The following is an 18,393-nucleotide window of genomic DNA, read 5'->3' as shown; positions in this document are numbered from 1 at the left end:
GCGCTTTTGATAAATTTCATTTAACAAAACCAATAATGTTATTACGATTTGTTTCGCCTTGTGAAAATCGCCTGCAGCACTCACCATTTATGTGAAGACAGCCATATCATTTTTTGCGAGGTCCGGACAATATGGACCGCTGGTTGCATTTAACTTAGATGTTTATTAATATACAGTGATATACTAATCGATTAACTACATATACGCAAGTAATGACGAATTCATGTAAGGTATTGTATTCCATTGTGCTTTATATTTCACACATAGAACTGTTGTTTGTACTTTAATTCTTTCAGGTCCCAGATTCAGTAAGCTTTACGTAAATACCACTGTTGATATATCTGAAAACGTAACTGTTGGAACATCAGTGTTTATGGTCGAAGCAAGAGACCCTGACAACCTTCCAAGTCCAAACCTAAATTACACAGTGGTCGAACATTCTTCCGATGTATTTACTTTTGATGGAAACACGTTGACAATTGGCGAGACACTAGATGCTGACACGGTACAGTCGCATACTGTAGTGTTCAGGTACGTTTGAACAGCATACTGACATAAATGCGTCTGGAGTGCATTACCTTGGTAGGAAACGATACTAGTACTCTATTTGAGGGACAAAAGGGCCTGCTCGAAGGACTTGAAGCCAAATTAATAAAAAATACCTAACATACTAGATCATCCCTTCGCTCTTGAAGATGTTCAGGTTTTAACCAAGAATAATATAATGTTAGTTGATATAATCATTTTTTGTAAGTTACGATCAGAAGACTTATTGCTTAAATTTTAAACAGACGTGAAATCACACACACGCGCGCGCGCACGCACGCACGCACGCACGCACGCACACACACACACACATACTTATAATAAATCTAGTAGGGATTCTAACTGGTCCCTGTTAACCACGGCCTACACGAAGACCTTGCTCATAGACTTTTTAAATTGCCAAATCACTCCAAAATGTCCGTTTTATTGGAAGGACTCGATCAACATATTCGGAAGGTAGAGACATTATTCACTTCAAGATTTTTGCACATACTTGAACTATTACTCATTGAAGATACGAACATAGATACAGTGTTCAAAACCAATCGAATATTAATCAAGGGACAAAATTTAAACATCAAACAAGGAAAACAACATTAACATCAAACCAGGGACACAACATTAACACCAAACATGGGACGCAACATTAACATCAAACCAAGGACGCAACATTAACATCAAACCAAGGACGCAACATTAACATCAAACCAGGGACACAACATTAACATCAAACCAAGGACGCAACATTAACATCAAACAAGGGACGCAACATTAACATCAAACAAGGGACGCAACATTAACATCAAACCAGGGACACAAGATTAACATCAAACAAGGGACACAACATTAACATCAAACCAGAGACACAACATTAACATCAAACCAGGGACACAACATTTACATCAAACCAGGGACACAACATTAACATCAAACCAGGGACACAACATTAACATCAAACCAAGGACACAACATTAACATCAAACAAGGGACGCAACATTAACATCAAACCAGGGACACAACATTAACATCAAACAAGGGACACAACATTAACATCAAACCAGGGACACAACATTAACATCAAACAAGGGACGCAACATTAACATCAAACAAGGGACACAACATTAACATCAAACCAGGGACGCAACATTAACATCAAACAAGGGACACAACATTAACATCAAACCAAGGACACAACATTAACATCAAACAAGGGACGCAACATTAACATCAAACAAGGGACGCAACATTAACATCAAACAAGGGACGCAACATTAACATCAAACCAAGGACACAACATTAACATCAAACCAGGGACACAACATTAACATCAAATAAGGGACACAACATTAACATCAAACCAGGGACACAACATTAACATCAAACAAGGGACACAACATTAACATCAAATAAGGGACACAACATTAACATCAAACCAGGGACGCAACATTAACATCAAATCCAGGACACAACATTAACATCAAACAAGGGACACAACATTAACATCAAACAAGGGACACAACATTAACATCAAACAAGGGACGCAACATTAACATCAAACCAAGGACGCAACATTAACATCAAACAAGGGACACAACATTAACATCAAACAAGGGACACAACATTAACATCAAACCAGGGACACAACATTAACATCAAACAAGGGACGCAACATTAACATCAAACCAAGGACGCAACATTAACATCAAACAAGGGACACAACATTAACATCAAACAAGGGACACAACATTAACATCAAACAAGGGACACAACATTAACACCAAATGAGGGACGACACATCAAAAGACATTTAACATCAAATAACTTCCCATCATATACCGTTAACAACAAAAAGCCGTTGTTTTTTGAAACACCGGTATTGTAAATAAGTATAACTATTGAGGCTACAGGTACAAATTAGGTAGCGTAAACTTTGACCAACTATCAAACAATCTTATTCTTTAATATTCATGTGTTTTTATTTAAGTGTATCGGATGGCAAATACACAACAAATAGTTCAACATTGACGATAAATGTTGTGGATGTGAACGACAACTCTCCAGAGTTTCAGAATGATACATATAGCAAGCTAATAAATGAGAATCACCTGATTGGTACGTATAGTGTATCAAAGCACAGACGATTGAAAACAGATATTATGAAATGATACTTATCTAACTTAAAGTCATAAATATTCAAACTAAAGCTTCCCCAATTGTTAAATGTTCGAGTTCCATGCAACATGTCAGCTACATGTTTATTATTTATCTATTCAGAAAGTCTAATACATATACGTTGCTTCATTTTCATATTAGACACTGAGATTTTGACTGTAATGGCCGCAGATAATGACGCCACAGCGCCGTTTAATACCATAGGTTACTCCATCACAGGTATAAATTTAATTATTTTTTTCATTCACTAATTTAGTGAAAATAAGGGACCAAAGAATGTCTTTCATGACCTTCACGCTATAGATTTACATATTTGCGTCGCTTTATTGTCTTTATTGGCTAGGTTTAATATGTTGCATAGGCCACTTTGACCCACCGTAGACGTATATATCATATATGTCATTAATCAAATTGTGAAATAACCAAATACTGGATACACTTGATTCAATAGTAAAAATCTTAAGAAAACACTGACCTTTTATAACTTAATGCAATTTTCAGCGGGCGACGACCAAGAAGTTTTCGCTATAAGTGCCTTGACAGGGGAGATTACCCTTCATGACAAGCCTCTCTTGTCGACCTACACTCTGATTGTAACAGCAACTGATGGAGGACAGCCTCCAAACAGCGCAAATGTAACGGTCACGGTGACAGTTTCTGACGGTGAGCTTTCAGTGAATATAAACGAAAAAGTTGATCAATAATGTTTTACCTCAAAATCATCATATTTTTAGTATTTATATATACTTCAAAACATCTAATAAATGTTGCCTAATTTATTATACAGACTTAATGCGTTTGGTCCATAATGAAGCATTATTACAATTGACATATCTGTTTCATTTTTTTGTAGACTCCAATATTCTTGAAAGGTAAAAGCATTAATAATGATACTACAAAAAAGTTGTATGATAGGGTGTTCTTTAGAGCTACATACAATTTTGAAATTGTATATAGCACAATAAATTTAGTCTTAAACCGTTACCTTGGCAAAGCTTTTAAAACAGAAAGAGTAAATGTTTATTGGGTTCATTTTTGTGATCGTTTATATTTTCCAAGTTTCATAACAAACTCAAGTAATATTATTATTTTCACACAGAGTATATACTTTGTACACACGAAAATTGTATGCTTTACTCTATAAGAGTTTACACTCCAATTGTCTTATAAGTTGTTGATATAAAGAACAACATGTTGTGCAAACATTGCAGTTGTCCTGGTAACGAGTACTCTTAAACATGTAACATACAAGGAGGTTTCTCAAGTCAGCCGTTTTAATTATATAACATTTATCCTTATACAATAAATCAATGTGAAAACAGCCCTAAAGGTCATATTGGGCACACATTCGAGTAGTTTCGTCAACGATATAAAGAAATAAAACCCACAAAAGGGACACCTTATCGTTTTCCTTATTGTGCCTGACAATAAATATTGTCGTCAATTCCCACTGAGGAATTTGTATCACTTCCCATCGAATACTTTTTCATGCACTGAAAAGATGGATATTAACAATAAATAACAATAGAATAACTATAAGGGATATTTGGTCACATATTACCCTTCTTGTAGTTGTAATGATTTTACTTATAAAGGAAAATAAAAGTTTTATAAATTGGCCTTTCGTTAGGCCTGATTATTGAGAACGGTCTTTGGGGGTGTCTTGCAATTAATGAACAACACTTATAAACATCTTTCAGTAAGGCTGATCAAAGACACGTAACACAATTAAATAAGAATACATACAATGATAATGTGTTACAGTTTTGCCTACCGTTGGTTGATTTATCGGTACAGGAAAAGTTTTATTTATGCGATTATTTTCAAGTAAAAAACAAATATTTAAAACTGCGAACAAGTTTTACGAACACAGTAATATCTGCGTTAGCATATAATTTATTTTGAGTCATATTTTAAGTCACAACCTTGATTTGCTGCTTTCTTCGTAAAACGAAACACTATGTCCTTCCACCTCACCCCATTAGATGTATTAATCCCTTATGTCATTTCCTATATTTGATCAGTTACGCACATGGTATATCAGGCCTAAAACATGAATGACGAAAGGCCATTGGTCAAGGAATGGTCGCGCGGTGACCCCATATTTTTCAATATTGGATAACTAATCTTATCAAAATGGCGTCTTTTCTGATTCCGATAAATTAATGAAACATTTATCAATTGAACAGGCTGTTGATGTAATATACGTCACAGGTTTAGTAGGTAAAGAAAAAACGGGACACAGGAACCCATATCCCATATAGAGACACTTTATTGCCCCGTAACTAATAATATATCATTTTCACAGATGTTGTCGATGAGTGTGTTTCGAGCCCATGTGGCGAGAATGCACAAGCTTGTAACCCCCTTCTCAACGATTTCAAGTGTGTATGCAAACATGGATGGACTGGTCAGTTATGCCAAACTAGTGAGTCTTTAGTCATATTACCTTGCTTGAAATACATTTACATATACCAGTTTTGAAAGTGCTGTCGTTTTTTTTTATGTTTATTCGTTAACTATTGTATCTGGACGGTAACAAGCAAGCGGAGCTTAGCCGTACATTACTAACGGGAGGATAAATTACGACGCTATACACGCATACGCCCATTATTTATTCAATATTGTCAACGACAAGGTTTAAGAAAAGAACCCTTAGATCACTTTCGTACTGGAAGCGTTCTTGTATAAGGTTGTTTGAGCAGTATATATATATATATATATATATATATATATATATATATATATATATATATTTATATATATATATATATATATATATATATATATATATATATATATATATATATATATATATATATATATATATATATATATACGCTTAACGTTTGAATTGTGTAATGTTGATAGACATATGGAGATGAAAATGTGAAATGCTGCGTTATGTACGTATTGTTTATTTTTGTTTCTTTGCACAGATATCGACGAATGTGATGGAAAAGTATGTGGTAACGGCGGTGACTGTGTAGACGGTATTGCCATGCACACCTGTAACTGCAGTCATGGGTGGCAAGGGGAGAACTGTACAGATGGTAAGTCAATTGATTAGTCCAAGCTTCTAAGACTTCTGCTGGATTGTTATGCTCAATAACCCTATGTCTTAATCGCACACACGCTTGCATTCGGGGGTTTCTTGGTAGTTATTAAATTTAAAGCTATTTTCTGTTCGTCCTAAAATGAACGATTAAACCAATTCCTAAACGGCATAACTCTGGTGATAGTTGTGTTTCGAATGACCTTAGAACTTGATCGAACTTGACCGTTACAAGGCGATACATAGCAATCCCTTATAAACATTCCTAGATTTGTTAATATATAATATGTATGCAATGTGCTGTTTGTGGAGTTTTGTGCTGTTCTTCCACGTTTCTTGTTTGTGATTGTATGTTCTATGTCTTTAGCATTTACCCAGTGCGATTAAACCAGGTTTATGTATAAACCTTTTGCTACTGAGCTTGTTTCTGTAGCTTTTCGCATAGATATTAATCGATACGTAATATTTTCTATCAGTACCATCAGCTTTCAACCTTATTTTATCTCCTACTTAAATTATTGTCTGCACAAGTTCTAAACAACTGAATTTGAAAAGAAAATAGGAACAAACAGTGAAACACTTATTTAACTTGGGAGATATCCACAATTGAAATTGATCCAGAAATGACACTAGCACCATTTCATCTCGATTGGAAATTCGCAAACTGACACCCACGTTTATGTGGTTTTCTCATTCGAATTAATAAAAGCAGTAGTAGAATTGTATATCAGGAACTTCAGTTCTAAGTTTTAATCGGTTTTATAAGGAAAATATACTGTTAAAGTTTCAATGCTCTATCTTTGACTGTCTCTGTCTGTTACTTTGGCTCGAAGAGAAAAAACAATGGAATGACAACACGCATGTGTCTGTATAATTAGTATATGATGTCTTTACACGTTCTGTGTCTCTAATTAAGTGAGGCAAAGATTTGATCTTAATCTGACTCAACAAGATTTTGCTAATTTTGCCGTTTGGCAAATCACGATAGAGCCATTGTTCTTTAATCATTTCAGCTTGCGGCGGGAACAAGTACGGCCGCAATTGTGAGCATACATGTAGCTGTAACTCATCTCGTCTGTTGGACCCTGAGGCAATTCAGACCTGCAGCATTTCCACGGGCCACTGCCACTGTGTTTCTAATTGGATGGGCATGGACTGTAGTGTTGACGTGGACGAATGTACGGTTAGTGTCTAGATGATGAGCTAAGGGCAATGCCTCTCGGTTTTTGTGCGTTAAATTTTAGTACTAGAGGCGTTTAATATGTATGGTGGCATATTACTGCCGAAGGATAACCGGTTAATGCTCGAGAGTTATTTTGTTTTAACCGCTTAATTATCGCGATATTCATTTAGCTATCTAGTTAATGTTCGCTTACTTTTTCGGTAAAAATTTGACTACAAACAGGCTTGAAAGTGCCACCTGTTTCCTTTAATAACCGTACAACACTGACAGGTTAGCTAGTTATAGTCCACATAGTAAGTAACATAATAACTGGTCAACTAGTTAAGATTCGTGTTACCACTATCTATGAATGCAATTTTGGCTTCTGGCAGTTACTGGTTATCATAATTAGTGGTTATCTAAATAAGATTCGTTTTACCAGTTATCTATACTATATTATAGATTCATACAACTGGTTATCTACATAGTAAGTGGTAACACGAAGTTTATCTTGCTAACCAGTTACTATGGTACTCACTATGTGGAATTCTCAAACCCTAACAAGATAACATGTTAGAGCCTGAATCTGGCATGCATTCAACTGGTAACACGAGTCGGCTCTAGTTAACCAGTTATTATGTTTCTTAGTAGGTGGAATTTGCAAACCATAGATTGATAACCAGTTAGTTAGTTCCATTATGTTAGAAAATAACCGAGCGTGTTTTATGAATACTGTCCCAGTACTTCAAACTAAATAAGTATTGCAGAAAATCGTGAAACGCCCAAATACTGATGAGAGGCAAGATCAATAGACGGAAGACAATCTATACATTACCATATTTGATTTGTTCAGTTATTAAATGAATTTTTTTTTTGCCGTTAACATTTACGTTACAAAAACTGTTTCAGGTCCCTTTGATGGGTATAAATTGGCCAAGTAAAATCCTGACAGGACAAGATCATTCATCAGTGCATCTGTTCTGTGATGATTCAATAAAACTTATACAGTCACCTGTAACATATACATGAGTGGAAATATATATTGTTATTTTATTATGCAGTTTATACATGTTCCATTGATGCCACTTTAGTTAACTACTAAACTACTTATCGAGCTTGAGTTTCATTTCCTACTAAACACTCCCCTTTACTCGTGTGCCCACGTAGACGAGTTTGAATTTTCCGCTAGATAGTGTATATTAAAATGTCAATTCATACTGCAGTTCAGGGTAAAAGTGGTATATTGGCACAGGAGTTCAACTATCACACTTGTAATTGTGTTTTCCAGCCTCGTGAAGCAACATTAAGTAGTCTTAAAACGAGGAAAAATGCACTTGTTTGAACACAGGAAGCGGACTACAGAGCGGTTCATAATAACATCAATCTGTCCTCACCGGTGTGTTTTATATGTACACATTCTGGTTACATTTGTGTCCGGGTATCGGATTCTTGTATGGGGTGGCATGAATATACTTTTCTGCAGATTGTTCAGTATATTTCAGAGCTCCGCCTCACTTTGTGACAGCACGAAACAGGAAGTTTGCGAGAACAGCATTGGGAATTATAGCTGTGTTTGTGAACGTGGTTATTCGCGCACAGTTGACACTGCCGTTTGTACGAAAGGTATTCAATTTTTGCAAACATGAGAAAATATAAGACCATTTGGTTTATAAGTATTGTGTATATGTATTAAACCAATATTGTGTTTTAAAACTATTACTTTCTTAACATCAATAGACTGGTCCGGTTATTTTGCATTTTTGCTGGTTACTTTAAGTATATGCATAATACATAGATAGAGCCATGGACAATGCAAATGTACTATAGAAAGAACCATGGACAATGCAAATACAGTATAAATAGAGTCACAGAATATGCAAATGCAGTATAGAAAGAATCATGGACAATGCAAAACTGGTATTAATAGAGTCACAGATTATGCAAATGTCGTATAGATAGTGTCACGGACTATGCAAATGTCGTATAGATAGAGCCATGGACAATGCAAATGTAGTATAGATAGAGTCACGGACTATGCAAATGCCGTATAGATAGAGTCACGGACAATGCAAATGTCGTATAGATAAAGTCACGGACTATGCAAATGTAGTATAGATAGAGTCACGGACTATGCAAATGTAGTATAGATAGAGTCACGGACTATGCAAATGTCGTATAGATAGAGTCACGGACAATGCAAATGTAGTATAGATAGAGTCACGGACTATGCAAATGTCGTATAGATAGAGCCATGGACAATGTAAATGTAGTATAGATAGAGTCACGGACTATGCAAATGTCGTATAGATAGAGCCATGGACAATGCAAATGTAGTATAGATAGAGTCACGGACTATGCAAATGTCGTATAGATAGAGTCACGGACTATGCAAATGTCGTATAGATAGAGCCATGGACAATGCAAATGTAGTATAGATAGAGTCACGGACTATGCAAATGTCGTATAGATAGTGTCACGGACTATGCAAATGTCGTATAGATAGAGCCATGGACAATGTAAATGTAGTATAGATAGAGTCACGGACTATGCAAATGTCGTATAGATAGTGTCACGGACTATGCAAATGTCGTATAGATAGAGCCATGGACAATGCAAATGTAGTATAGATAGAGTCACGGACTATGCAAATGTCGTATAGATAGAGCCATGGACAATGCAAATGTAGTATAGATAGAGTCACGGACTATGCAAATGTCGTATAGATAGAGCCATGGACAATGCAAATGTAGTATAGATAGAGTCACGGACTATGCAAATGCCGTATAGATAGAGTCACGGACTATGCAAATGTCGTATAGATAGAGTCACAGATTATGCAAGTGTGGTATAGATAGAGTCACAGACTATGCAAGTGTCGTATAGATATAGTCACGGACTATGCAAATGTCGTATAGATAGAGCCATGGACAATGCAAATGTGGTATAGATAGAGTCACGGACTATGCAAATGTCGTATAGATAGAGCAATGGACAATGCAAATGTAGTATCAATAGAGTCACGGACTATGCAAATGTCGTATAGATAGAGCCATGGACAATGCAAATGTAGTATAGATAGAGTCACGGACTATGCAAATGCCGTATAGATAGAGTCACGGACTATGCAGATGTCGTATAGATAGAGTCACAGATTATGCAAGTGTGGTATAGATAGAGTCACAGACTATGCAAGTGTCGTATAGATATAGTCACGGACTATGCAAATGTCGTATAGATAGAGTCACGGACTATGCAAATGTAGTATTGATAGAGTCACTGACTAAGCAAATGCGGTATAGATATAGTCACGGACTTGGCAAATGTCGTATAGATAGAGTCACAGAATATGCAAATGCAGTATAGATAGAGTCATGGACTATGCAAATGTAGTATTGATAGAGTCACGAACAATGCAAAATGTCGTATAGATAGAGTCACGGACTGTGCAAATGCAGTATAGATAGAGTCACGGACTGTGCAAATGCAGTATAGATAGAGTTACGAACAATGCAAATGTCGTATAGATAGAGTTACTTTCTATGCAAATGCCGTTTTAATAGAGCAGATAGTAATACCGATAGAATCACGTACTACGCAAATGCAGTATATACAGAGTCACGAACAATGAAAACTCAGTATAGAAAGCGTTACGGACTGTGCAACTGCAGTATAGATAACATCATAGACTATGTTAATGCAATATAAATAGAGGCACATAATATGCAAATGCAGTATAGTTAGGAGTATGTAGTGTGCAGATACAGTATATGCACTTCAAACATTTAAAACAAATGATTAAATAAGTTCATATATTCTTTTTGGTGCTTTGTATATCTTATATGTTTTGAATAGTATAGTTTGTGGACATGTAATTAAATATTTATCTCATTACCTTATTTCAGACACTCCGTCTACATTGGAAAGTATGTTTTATTTTTGTATTGTTCTTGTTTCTAATAATTGTCATTGACCTGAAATTGAATTATGCTTATTGTGGACATATTGACAGTCGCTAAATTATTTATCTTCTTTCACAATAATAAGTCATTACGACTGCTGGTTTACACAGCATTAAGATTAAAGGTTCAAGTTTAATTGGCAATATCAGCAACACAAGTCTGAAATAGCATGTAGCAATTTTTTGAATTTTGCAAAAGCGTCTGAAATGTTGAGATTTCATGATATTTTAGAAATATATAAAAATCTATGAAAGTATAAAAACAGATTTAATTGATATAAGGATAATCTGTGGTTTCGTAAATTGAATGTTAAAATTATTTCAGCCATTTATAAATTCCTTGAGTGTACTTTACCTGTTCGTACTAACAGAGCAAAGATAAGCTTTTTAGAATATAATAAACAATGAATGTTAAATGCGTTACTTTTAAATTATTTACCTGAAAATATTTTTGAATAACTTTTTTGCTTTTCGCTTTTTTGTAACGAAGAAAACTAAAAGGAGAGTTCAGGAGTAGTATTCAGTACTTGTCTTGTTTGGATCTAAGAATGATTTAGCTTATCTGATTGCTCGATATAAATAACGGATCTATTTAGTAAATCGAGCTCATAAATTGACTTCAGTTACACATTGAATCCCTTTCGGGTAACGATCATTTTACATTTCCATTTCAAATTTTATTTTCATCTCATAATAGTTAAATGTAACTTTCTTTCATTGTAGCAAATTCGAATCAGTATGTGGTGAACATTTCTGTTGAAATCAGTCCTACAGCTAGTCAAGGGTGCACGGTAAATCAACTAAAGATTCCATCGATATACGAAGAAGTTGCGATGAAAGCTAAACAAATGGTAAACATTGCTTAGGAAGCACATAGTAACTCTGATGCTGGATTCAGTTCCTGCTAGCTAAGCCATCCGCACCAAGCACTCTCGTCCAGAATTTATCTCTTGGTTTGCGCTTTAAAAACCCACAGGCGTTGTTGTACGAATTACCTGTTTTATTTGTCATGCCTAAAGGTACACTTGAGGATCCGATCGTTCGACTTGTATAGGCCGAAAAGTAGGGACCGAATTCAAATATCCAAAAACCTATTTGTTGGAATAATAGTTGATTGTAATGTATGTTTACAAATTCAAATAGTCTGACCAAAAGATAAGCTCATGGACACTAGAATCAAAAATATAATTGAGATATAATAATTTACGATAGATAAGATAACTCTTATTTACTACGACAATAAAATATTAATTTGGCACTCTTAAATGCTGAAGCATATTTTCAGTGAAATTAATGCAGATACTTTTTCTTCACATGAAACCCTTTCAAATGATACCAATCTTTAAGTGAGTCACCATGCATCCACAATCCACATTCGTATTTGCGTATCAGATACCTTTTTTGTATTATTTTGGTCCTTCATGTTTCGTTGTAAACCGAGTGTGCTTTTGTTTTGGTCCTGTCATATTTCGTTGCACACAGAGAGTAATACAAATGTTCGTTTGTTAAGCATCAACTGTATTTGAAATATGTATGATGTGTTTTGTTGAAATCGAATGGTGTGAATTTCAGACACTTGACCTTTTTGCATACATATGATATATCTTTTTTTGTAAAAAAACAATCTGAGGTATATTTCAGCTATCCAGGGGCGCCCCCACAGGAAAGCAGATTAACATCAGGGACATAAGGTAAATAGGATCCAATTCATTCACACAACAAGGGAAGAAGCTTTGCCCATTTCCCCGACTAGAAAACGAATGTAATTTTGATACTTGTCAAGCTGTGACATTGTCCTGTCTAAAATAAAAACGGCTTTCACCTGCAGTGCGGATGGTTTCATTGCGGTGTATTTTATAAGAGTTTTACTGTTTCGGTTATGCTGAATCAAGCCCTTTCCATTATATAGCTCTGGGAACTGTCATAGTTGTTACGTCTAAATTTATTTAAAATACGATAAGACAGTGATTTGAGAGTAGTTTTGTACTTTAGAATGAGTCTGCTTGATTGTTCCCTTGTTTTGTGGTTGCTTATGCATTGTATCCTTAAACATTACTTGACTTCCATTGTTTCCTTAAACAATACTGATATTGTTGGCTTGCATTGTTTCCTTAAACAATACTGATATTGTTGGCTTGCATTGTATCCTTAAACAATACTGATATTGTTGGCTTGCATTGTTTCCTTAAACAATACTGATATTGTTGGCTTCCATTGTTTCCTTAAACAATACTGATATTGTTGGCTTGCATTGTATCCTTAAACAATACTGATATTGTTGGCTTCCATTGTATCCTTAAACAATACTGATATTGTTGGCTTCCATTGTATCCTTAAACAATACTGATATTGTTGGCTTCCATTGTATCCTTAAACAATACTGATATTGTTGGCTTGCATTGTTTTGTCTTGTTTTGATCCTAGGTCCTTGAACCCTTAAACATAATGCTTTATTTGGTTTCCCTTGGTTTGTGTTGTCTTGATTCTTGTGTTATTCAATGAATCCTAGCTAAGGTTAGGAGTACTGCTCCCAAAGCTGAATATGTATAATACACTCGTAGTTAAAGCCTTGTTTGTATATATTCATTTATCGTGCAATGTTTGTGTGTGTCTTCTTTGCCATTTGACCAAATATGATATTGATGCCATATCATTTGCATCTCAAATTAGAAAGAGGCATACATATCTCTTCAACCTTAACAACGAGAAGATAATACATAATTTGGCGTTGTGTAAAATATGTTTGACATGAAAACAATTGTTACCGAATGCAAAACATTTTTAACTACGTAACATGTCACGCAATAGATGCCGCCAATATATATGCCATCAGTAGATAAATGACGTTATATTTTCCGTTTACATCAAGTTTAGAATAGATCTAATCCTCATTCCGCAGTTTCATTTTAGTTTTATTTAAGTTGTATAGAGTTTAATATGAGACACGGTGTTTTCTTTCATAAAGGTGTGGTTCCTATATCATCGATGCACAAATTGCCATCAATAACAACAACGCAGAAAAAGCAAGTTTAAGCGTCGAGCTTCAGAAACTGGGAGAAGGGCGTGATGTAACATTCGGCGACGAAACTTTGCAGTTGGACGAGATAACAATTGATGAAAGGAACTGTACGTAAAATTTATCTTTGGTACTTTCTTAAAAGTACAAATCACGACATACAAAATACTTGGTAAAAAAAAGATTTGTTAAACAAGCCAATATAGTCGAAAAGGTAATGGTGATTCAATGTTTATTTTCTGTGTATCACAAGCAGGAACAACTTTTCATTTACAGTAACCCAAACATCAACTAGTGGAACTTATAACGAAAGACTCTGTGCGGTTTTCACCACTGTCAGTCCGTGTCCCAGTGGACAGATCTGTTCCGTAGAAAATGAGTCCCCAAGATGCAGGTTTGTTGTAGACAATGTTGTAGCGCTTGCCGAAGTACTCTTAAACAAGGGTTGAGTAGGTATTTATTTAAATGTGTGTTAGTTGATCTGGCTGTTCTCTGAACTCTTCTTGGCCTTCATGTTTATGCTGTCCCTGATAAGGCGTATGTGTTATACATATCTCGTTTGTTATTTGTATGGCATTGGTCCGTTAGGCACTAAATCATCATATTGATAATGTGTTAGGCTAAAGGGCTCCCATTAACTAACGGTAACTCCGTGTTACTTTTGATATAGGGCTTCAATTGTTCATAATTGACGGTAACTCCTTAGTACTTATAATAAAGGCTAATTTGCTTCCATAGTTTATAACCTACAGTAATTCCTTGGTTCTTTGATATAGGCTTATTGGTTTCCATAGTTTATTACTGACGATAACTTATAGTTACTTTTAATATAGACTAATCGGCGTTCAATGCTAATGACAGACGGTAACTCTTCGATCCTTTTAGAATAGGCTTATGGCCTGCCATTGTTTATAACGGACTGTTACTTCTTGGTACTTTTAATATATTCTTATGGGCGTATATTTGTTATAGCTGACTTTAACTCTGTGGTACTTATAATTTTAACAATTGACAATATACAAAACAAACTATAAATTTTCTTGGCTTAGAGTTCAAGCTTGTGTTTTATATACACGAACACCACATAACTAATTCTACTTTGTATTGTTAAAAGTTTTAATACCTAGATATCATGCTTTGTTGTCGAATGCATCCAAATATTACCTTTGAATTTGATTATTTCCTTATTTTTTCAGAGATGATATTAAAGGTAAGACTTTGGTTTGATTTTGACATTACTAAATGTTAAACTGACATTCTTTTCAGATTCAATACAAACACGTATAAAACAAACATAAATTTTGAGTCTTACACCCTCAAATTCTTAATAAATAATGCACTAATGGAAAATATTAATTACTATTAACAATATTATAACCGTGTGTTTCATAGCTGAAAACGCAAACATATTAAATGATTGGTGAATGGTTAAAGATTTAGGGCGTTCTACTATAGTATCATAAGGTAACAATACCGTGTTTTCTGCACATTTCATGCAAATTATACTCGGTGTCCTCCAAAAGATCTATTGTTTTCGACATTTGTTCATCCTTTTTAGTATATTGAAACAATTTTATTAAATGTGTTAAATCTTATTTTGAGTAATAGTGCATCTTCAAATATACAAGGTGTGTTGACATAAAAAGTTAGTAACAAGCAATATCCAATACAATTATTAATGAATGATTCCAATAAATATGCGGTTGGAAAGAATTGCCTGTTACATAAATATTGCATTTTTTTCGGCAATGTTTGTACTTGTGAAAGCATCGAATATTATAATGTAGTTGTTGTTTTCTTTTCAGACAACCTGCCGCTGATTCTAGGCCTCGGTTTGGGAGTGCCGCTACCACTTTTGTGTGTTGTCACCGTTCTTGCCGTTGTGGTGTACTCAAGAAGCAGGAAAGGGGACAGCAGACATTCAGGAGCAAAACAAGGGTAAACCTTTCAGATAAATTATAGCCTCCATATCATGTTAGAGTATATTTTAGTAATGTTAACCTAGGTTTTGTATGTATACATATACATCCAAATGACCCCTCTTTGCCTTCTTGAGTATAGTCGCCATTTTGATAGGGAAAATGTATTTATCGTAATAAGGCCATACCTCCAAATCGCGTCTTTAAACAAATAGGTTTTGGGCTTCCCAATCGGAAAACACGTTTATATGATCAAAGATCTCGTTGAATATTTGTAATATTTTTAATTCCTTTTGACTATAATTCTTATGTTTAAACAACTAATTTTATACTTTGAAGTATTATTCTTGGCATTTGATATAAAAAAAATCATGCATTCATTGTGAATCCCATGATCAACAATAAAAACAAATGTATTCATTTTGAAGTGGAAACGTAATTAGCAATTGGAAATGGTCCAGTTAGATGTCAATACCTGCAAGTCTTATTAATTATATGTTCTGTTCTATAAACCTTGAATTTTGATTTTAGTAACCTGCCCTGGCAAGAGTCATTTCCGGTTTCAAATTTCACGGGAATTCCACGGGCGCCGTCGTCACGCATGGACAGTCGTAATGAATCATCCGTAGGACCACGGAAACTCCCGAGATATGAAATCGGCCAGCAAGAAGAAATTTCATACAATCCGCTCGGCTCATACGGCAATGCCGGATTCTCAAAGACCATGCCCGCTTCTATGGATAGTTACGACATGAAACCGTTACACATGAAACCCTTCCATTGATAGATATGTTTTACTTAACATGCAATTGCTTTCTTCATAGTGTTTATTCTACAGCATAATTATCTTCATAATTTAATTGTTACAGAATAAGCTTTGTTCAGGAACATTCCGTTTGCTACAAATCTGTGTTTGCTCATACTTCTATATTAACATACATGTATACAGATTCGAGATATATTTTTACACTCAGTACCCAAAATTATTTATAAAATATATATAGGTATCATACATTAATATCATAACGAGGTGTTTAACTCGTACACGAAATCAAACTAGAAATAACATTGAATTAAGATAATGACAACAGTTATTATTTATTACTACGAAATAGTAAAAAAGTTTACTTTATATAAAAGATCTAAAGAATATGTATATACTATATTGTCACTAAAATCTGCAGTGAGATATAGCACAATGTGTTTACAATATGTTCGTATTTTACACTCACGAATAAGTTGCAATTTGCATAATATCATGTTTTTTTTAACGATACCTATTCATTGCACCATATATAATTTGTGCACTGGTTTCAAATCATAGTTTGCCATTTTAACGTCCTGTAGAAGCATCAGATCATGTTTTGTTTTTTTGTAATTTTGTAAGCTTGATTGTGTCATTATCCTAGTATAAGTATGCATGTATATATTTTATCAATATTCAAAAATCATTTTATATAAACTATGTGTGAATGTATATATGTTGGCTGGTATACAGTGGAATTTATGGGGAACAAGGCAGGCACAGCATTGGTGTTCATTTCCATGTTCCAAACACTTTGAGAACATCCGTCGTGTAGTTTGTTTTGTCTGTTTGTACATCCAATAACGACACACTGCTTTCCACTACGTCGTTGATAGGGAATTATTACAGTCTATTGTTTTCCATAATAACCGAAAGATATGGGAAATAACCAGCACTTCCTGTTTTGTTATGGAAATGCCTTCATTCAGCGTCGTAATGGCCGACTTGGAGACTATTCAGGGGAAGTAATTCGGAAGTTATTTATTACGGGGGTTGTCTAAATTGGGGAGTATTTGTTTTAGCCAAAGGCCATCTTCAACGAGAGTTGTTCAATTGTCGTAAGTTTAATTTTTACGCACATCAAATAATAAGGCGTCACAAGGATTCCAAAATCAACTTACCATAACCGACCAATACGCTGCATGGAATCAATGAGGCGCGGAAATGAAAGCCTGTCCGTATATATTTCGCAGAGTCTCAGTGATTCCATTCAATGTTTTGTCCTTATGCTTTGAGAGGCCAAAGAAAACATGTATTTTTAAATGATGTGTATTTATTCTGATATTCAAAAGAAGTCAATATAAAGGTAATTTATTTTTTATTGAAATATCAATACACTCCAGGGGTTTCACTCTTCAAACGGACAATTTATGGCCCTATGTGAAAGCAATTAACTTCATAGAAGATTTAAAATGTATTAATAATAATACTAACTTTGAAATCATACAATAGATTATGAACATGAGTGCATTATTGTATTGTATCATATTTCTACATTCAAGATCAACGTTAATGCTTTGATTGTTCATGTTGTGCATCCCTTGCCGAAATAAATGTATCTATCTATTCCAGTTTCCATTTATACCATCGTCAAGTATTTTAACGCCAATAAGTTGGGATATTAGAGTAATGAAATATAAACATTTGCGAAAATGTGGAAATACTTTTATAAGCATTACAGAAAGAAAATAATATAAACAATACATAAAATACTAGAATCAATCTGAACAAAAAGAAATGTAATACGATGAAATCGGCTT

At 34.6% G+C, this 18,393-nt stretch overlaps 1 protein-coding gene across 3 annotated transcripts in view; it reads left to right on the top strand.

Moving 5' to 3' along the window:
• The window catches only part of LOC128211731 (protocadherin Fat 4-like), a 44,288-nt gene extending 26,089 nt beyond the window's left edge, over nt 1–18,199 (top strand). For 2 of the 3 annotated variants that reach the window (XM_052916761.1, XM_052916763.1), the window contains 16 exons: nt 297–531; nt 2,531–2,658; nt 2,860–2,937; nt 3,220–3,381; nt 5,027–5,146; nt 5,658–5,771; nt 6,787–6,956; nt 8,438–8,558; nt 10,838–10,858; nt 11,617–11,744; nt 12,535–12,584; nt 13,859–14,019; nt 14,186–14,303; nt 15,106–15,119; nt 15,715–15,847; nt 16,360–18,199. In XM_052916761.1, the coding sequence (XP_052772721.1) occupies nt 297–531; nt 2,531–2,658; nt 2,860–2,937; nt 3,220–3,381; nt 5,027–5,146; nt 5,658–5,771; nt 6,787–6,956; nt 8,438–8,558; nt 10,838–10,858; nt 11,617–11,744; nt 12,535–12,584; nt 13,859–14,019; nt 14,186–14,303; nt 15,106–15,119; nt 15,715–15,847; nt 16,360–16,612 (2,006 nt within the window). In that variant the 3' untranslated portion in view covers nt 16,613–18,199. The remainder of the gene's footprint in view (nt 1–296; nt 532–2,530; nt 2,659–2,859; nt 2,938–3,219; nt 3,382–5,026; nt 5,147–5,657; nt 5,772–6,786; nt 6,957–8,437; nt 8,559–10,837; nt 10,859–11,616; nt 11,745–12,534; nt 12,585–13,858; nt 14,020–14,185; nt 14,304–15,105; nt 15,120–15,714; nt 15,848–16,359) is intronic. The other variant, XM_052916762.1, reaches the window with a different exon arrangement.
• Nucleotides 18,200–18,393: the final 194 nt, after the last annotated feature.

This window comes from Mya arenaria, chromosome 12, assembly GCF_026914265.1.
Source record: "Mya arenaria isolate MELC-2E11 chromosome 12, ASM2691426v1".
Classification (NCBI taxonomy): domain Eukaryota; kingdom Metazoa; phylum Mollusca; class Bivalvia; order Myida; family Myidae; genus Mya; species Mya arenaria.
The sequence above is the reverse complement of the archived record's forward strand: the minus strand, read 5'-3'. Positions and strand labels throughout refer to the sequence as shown.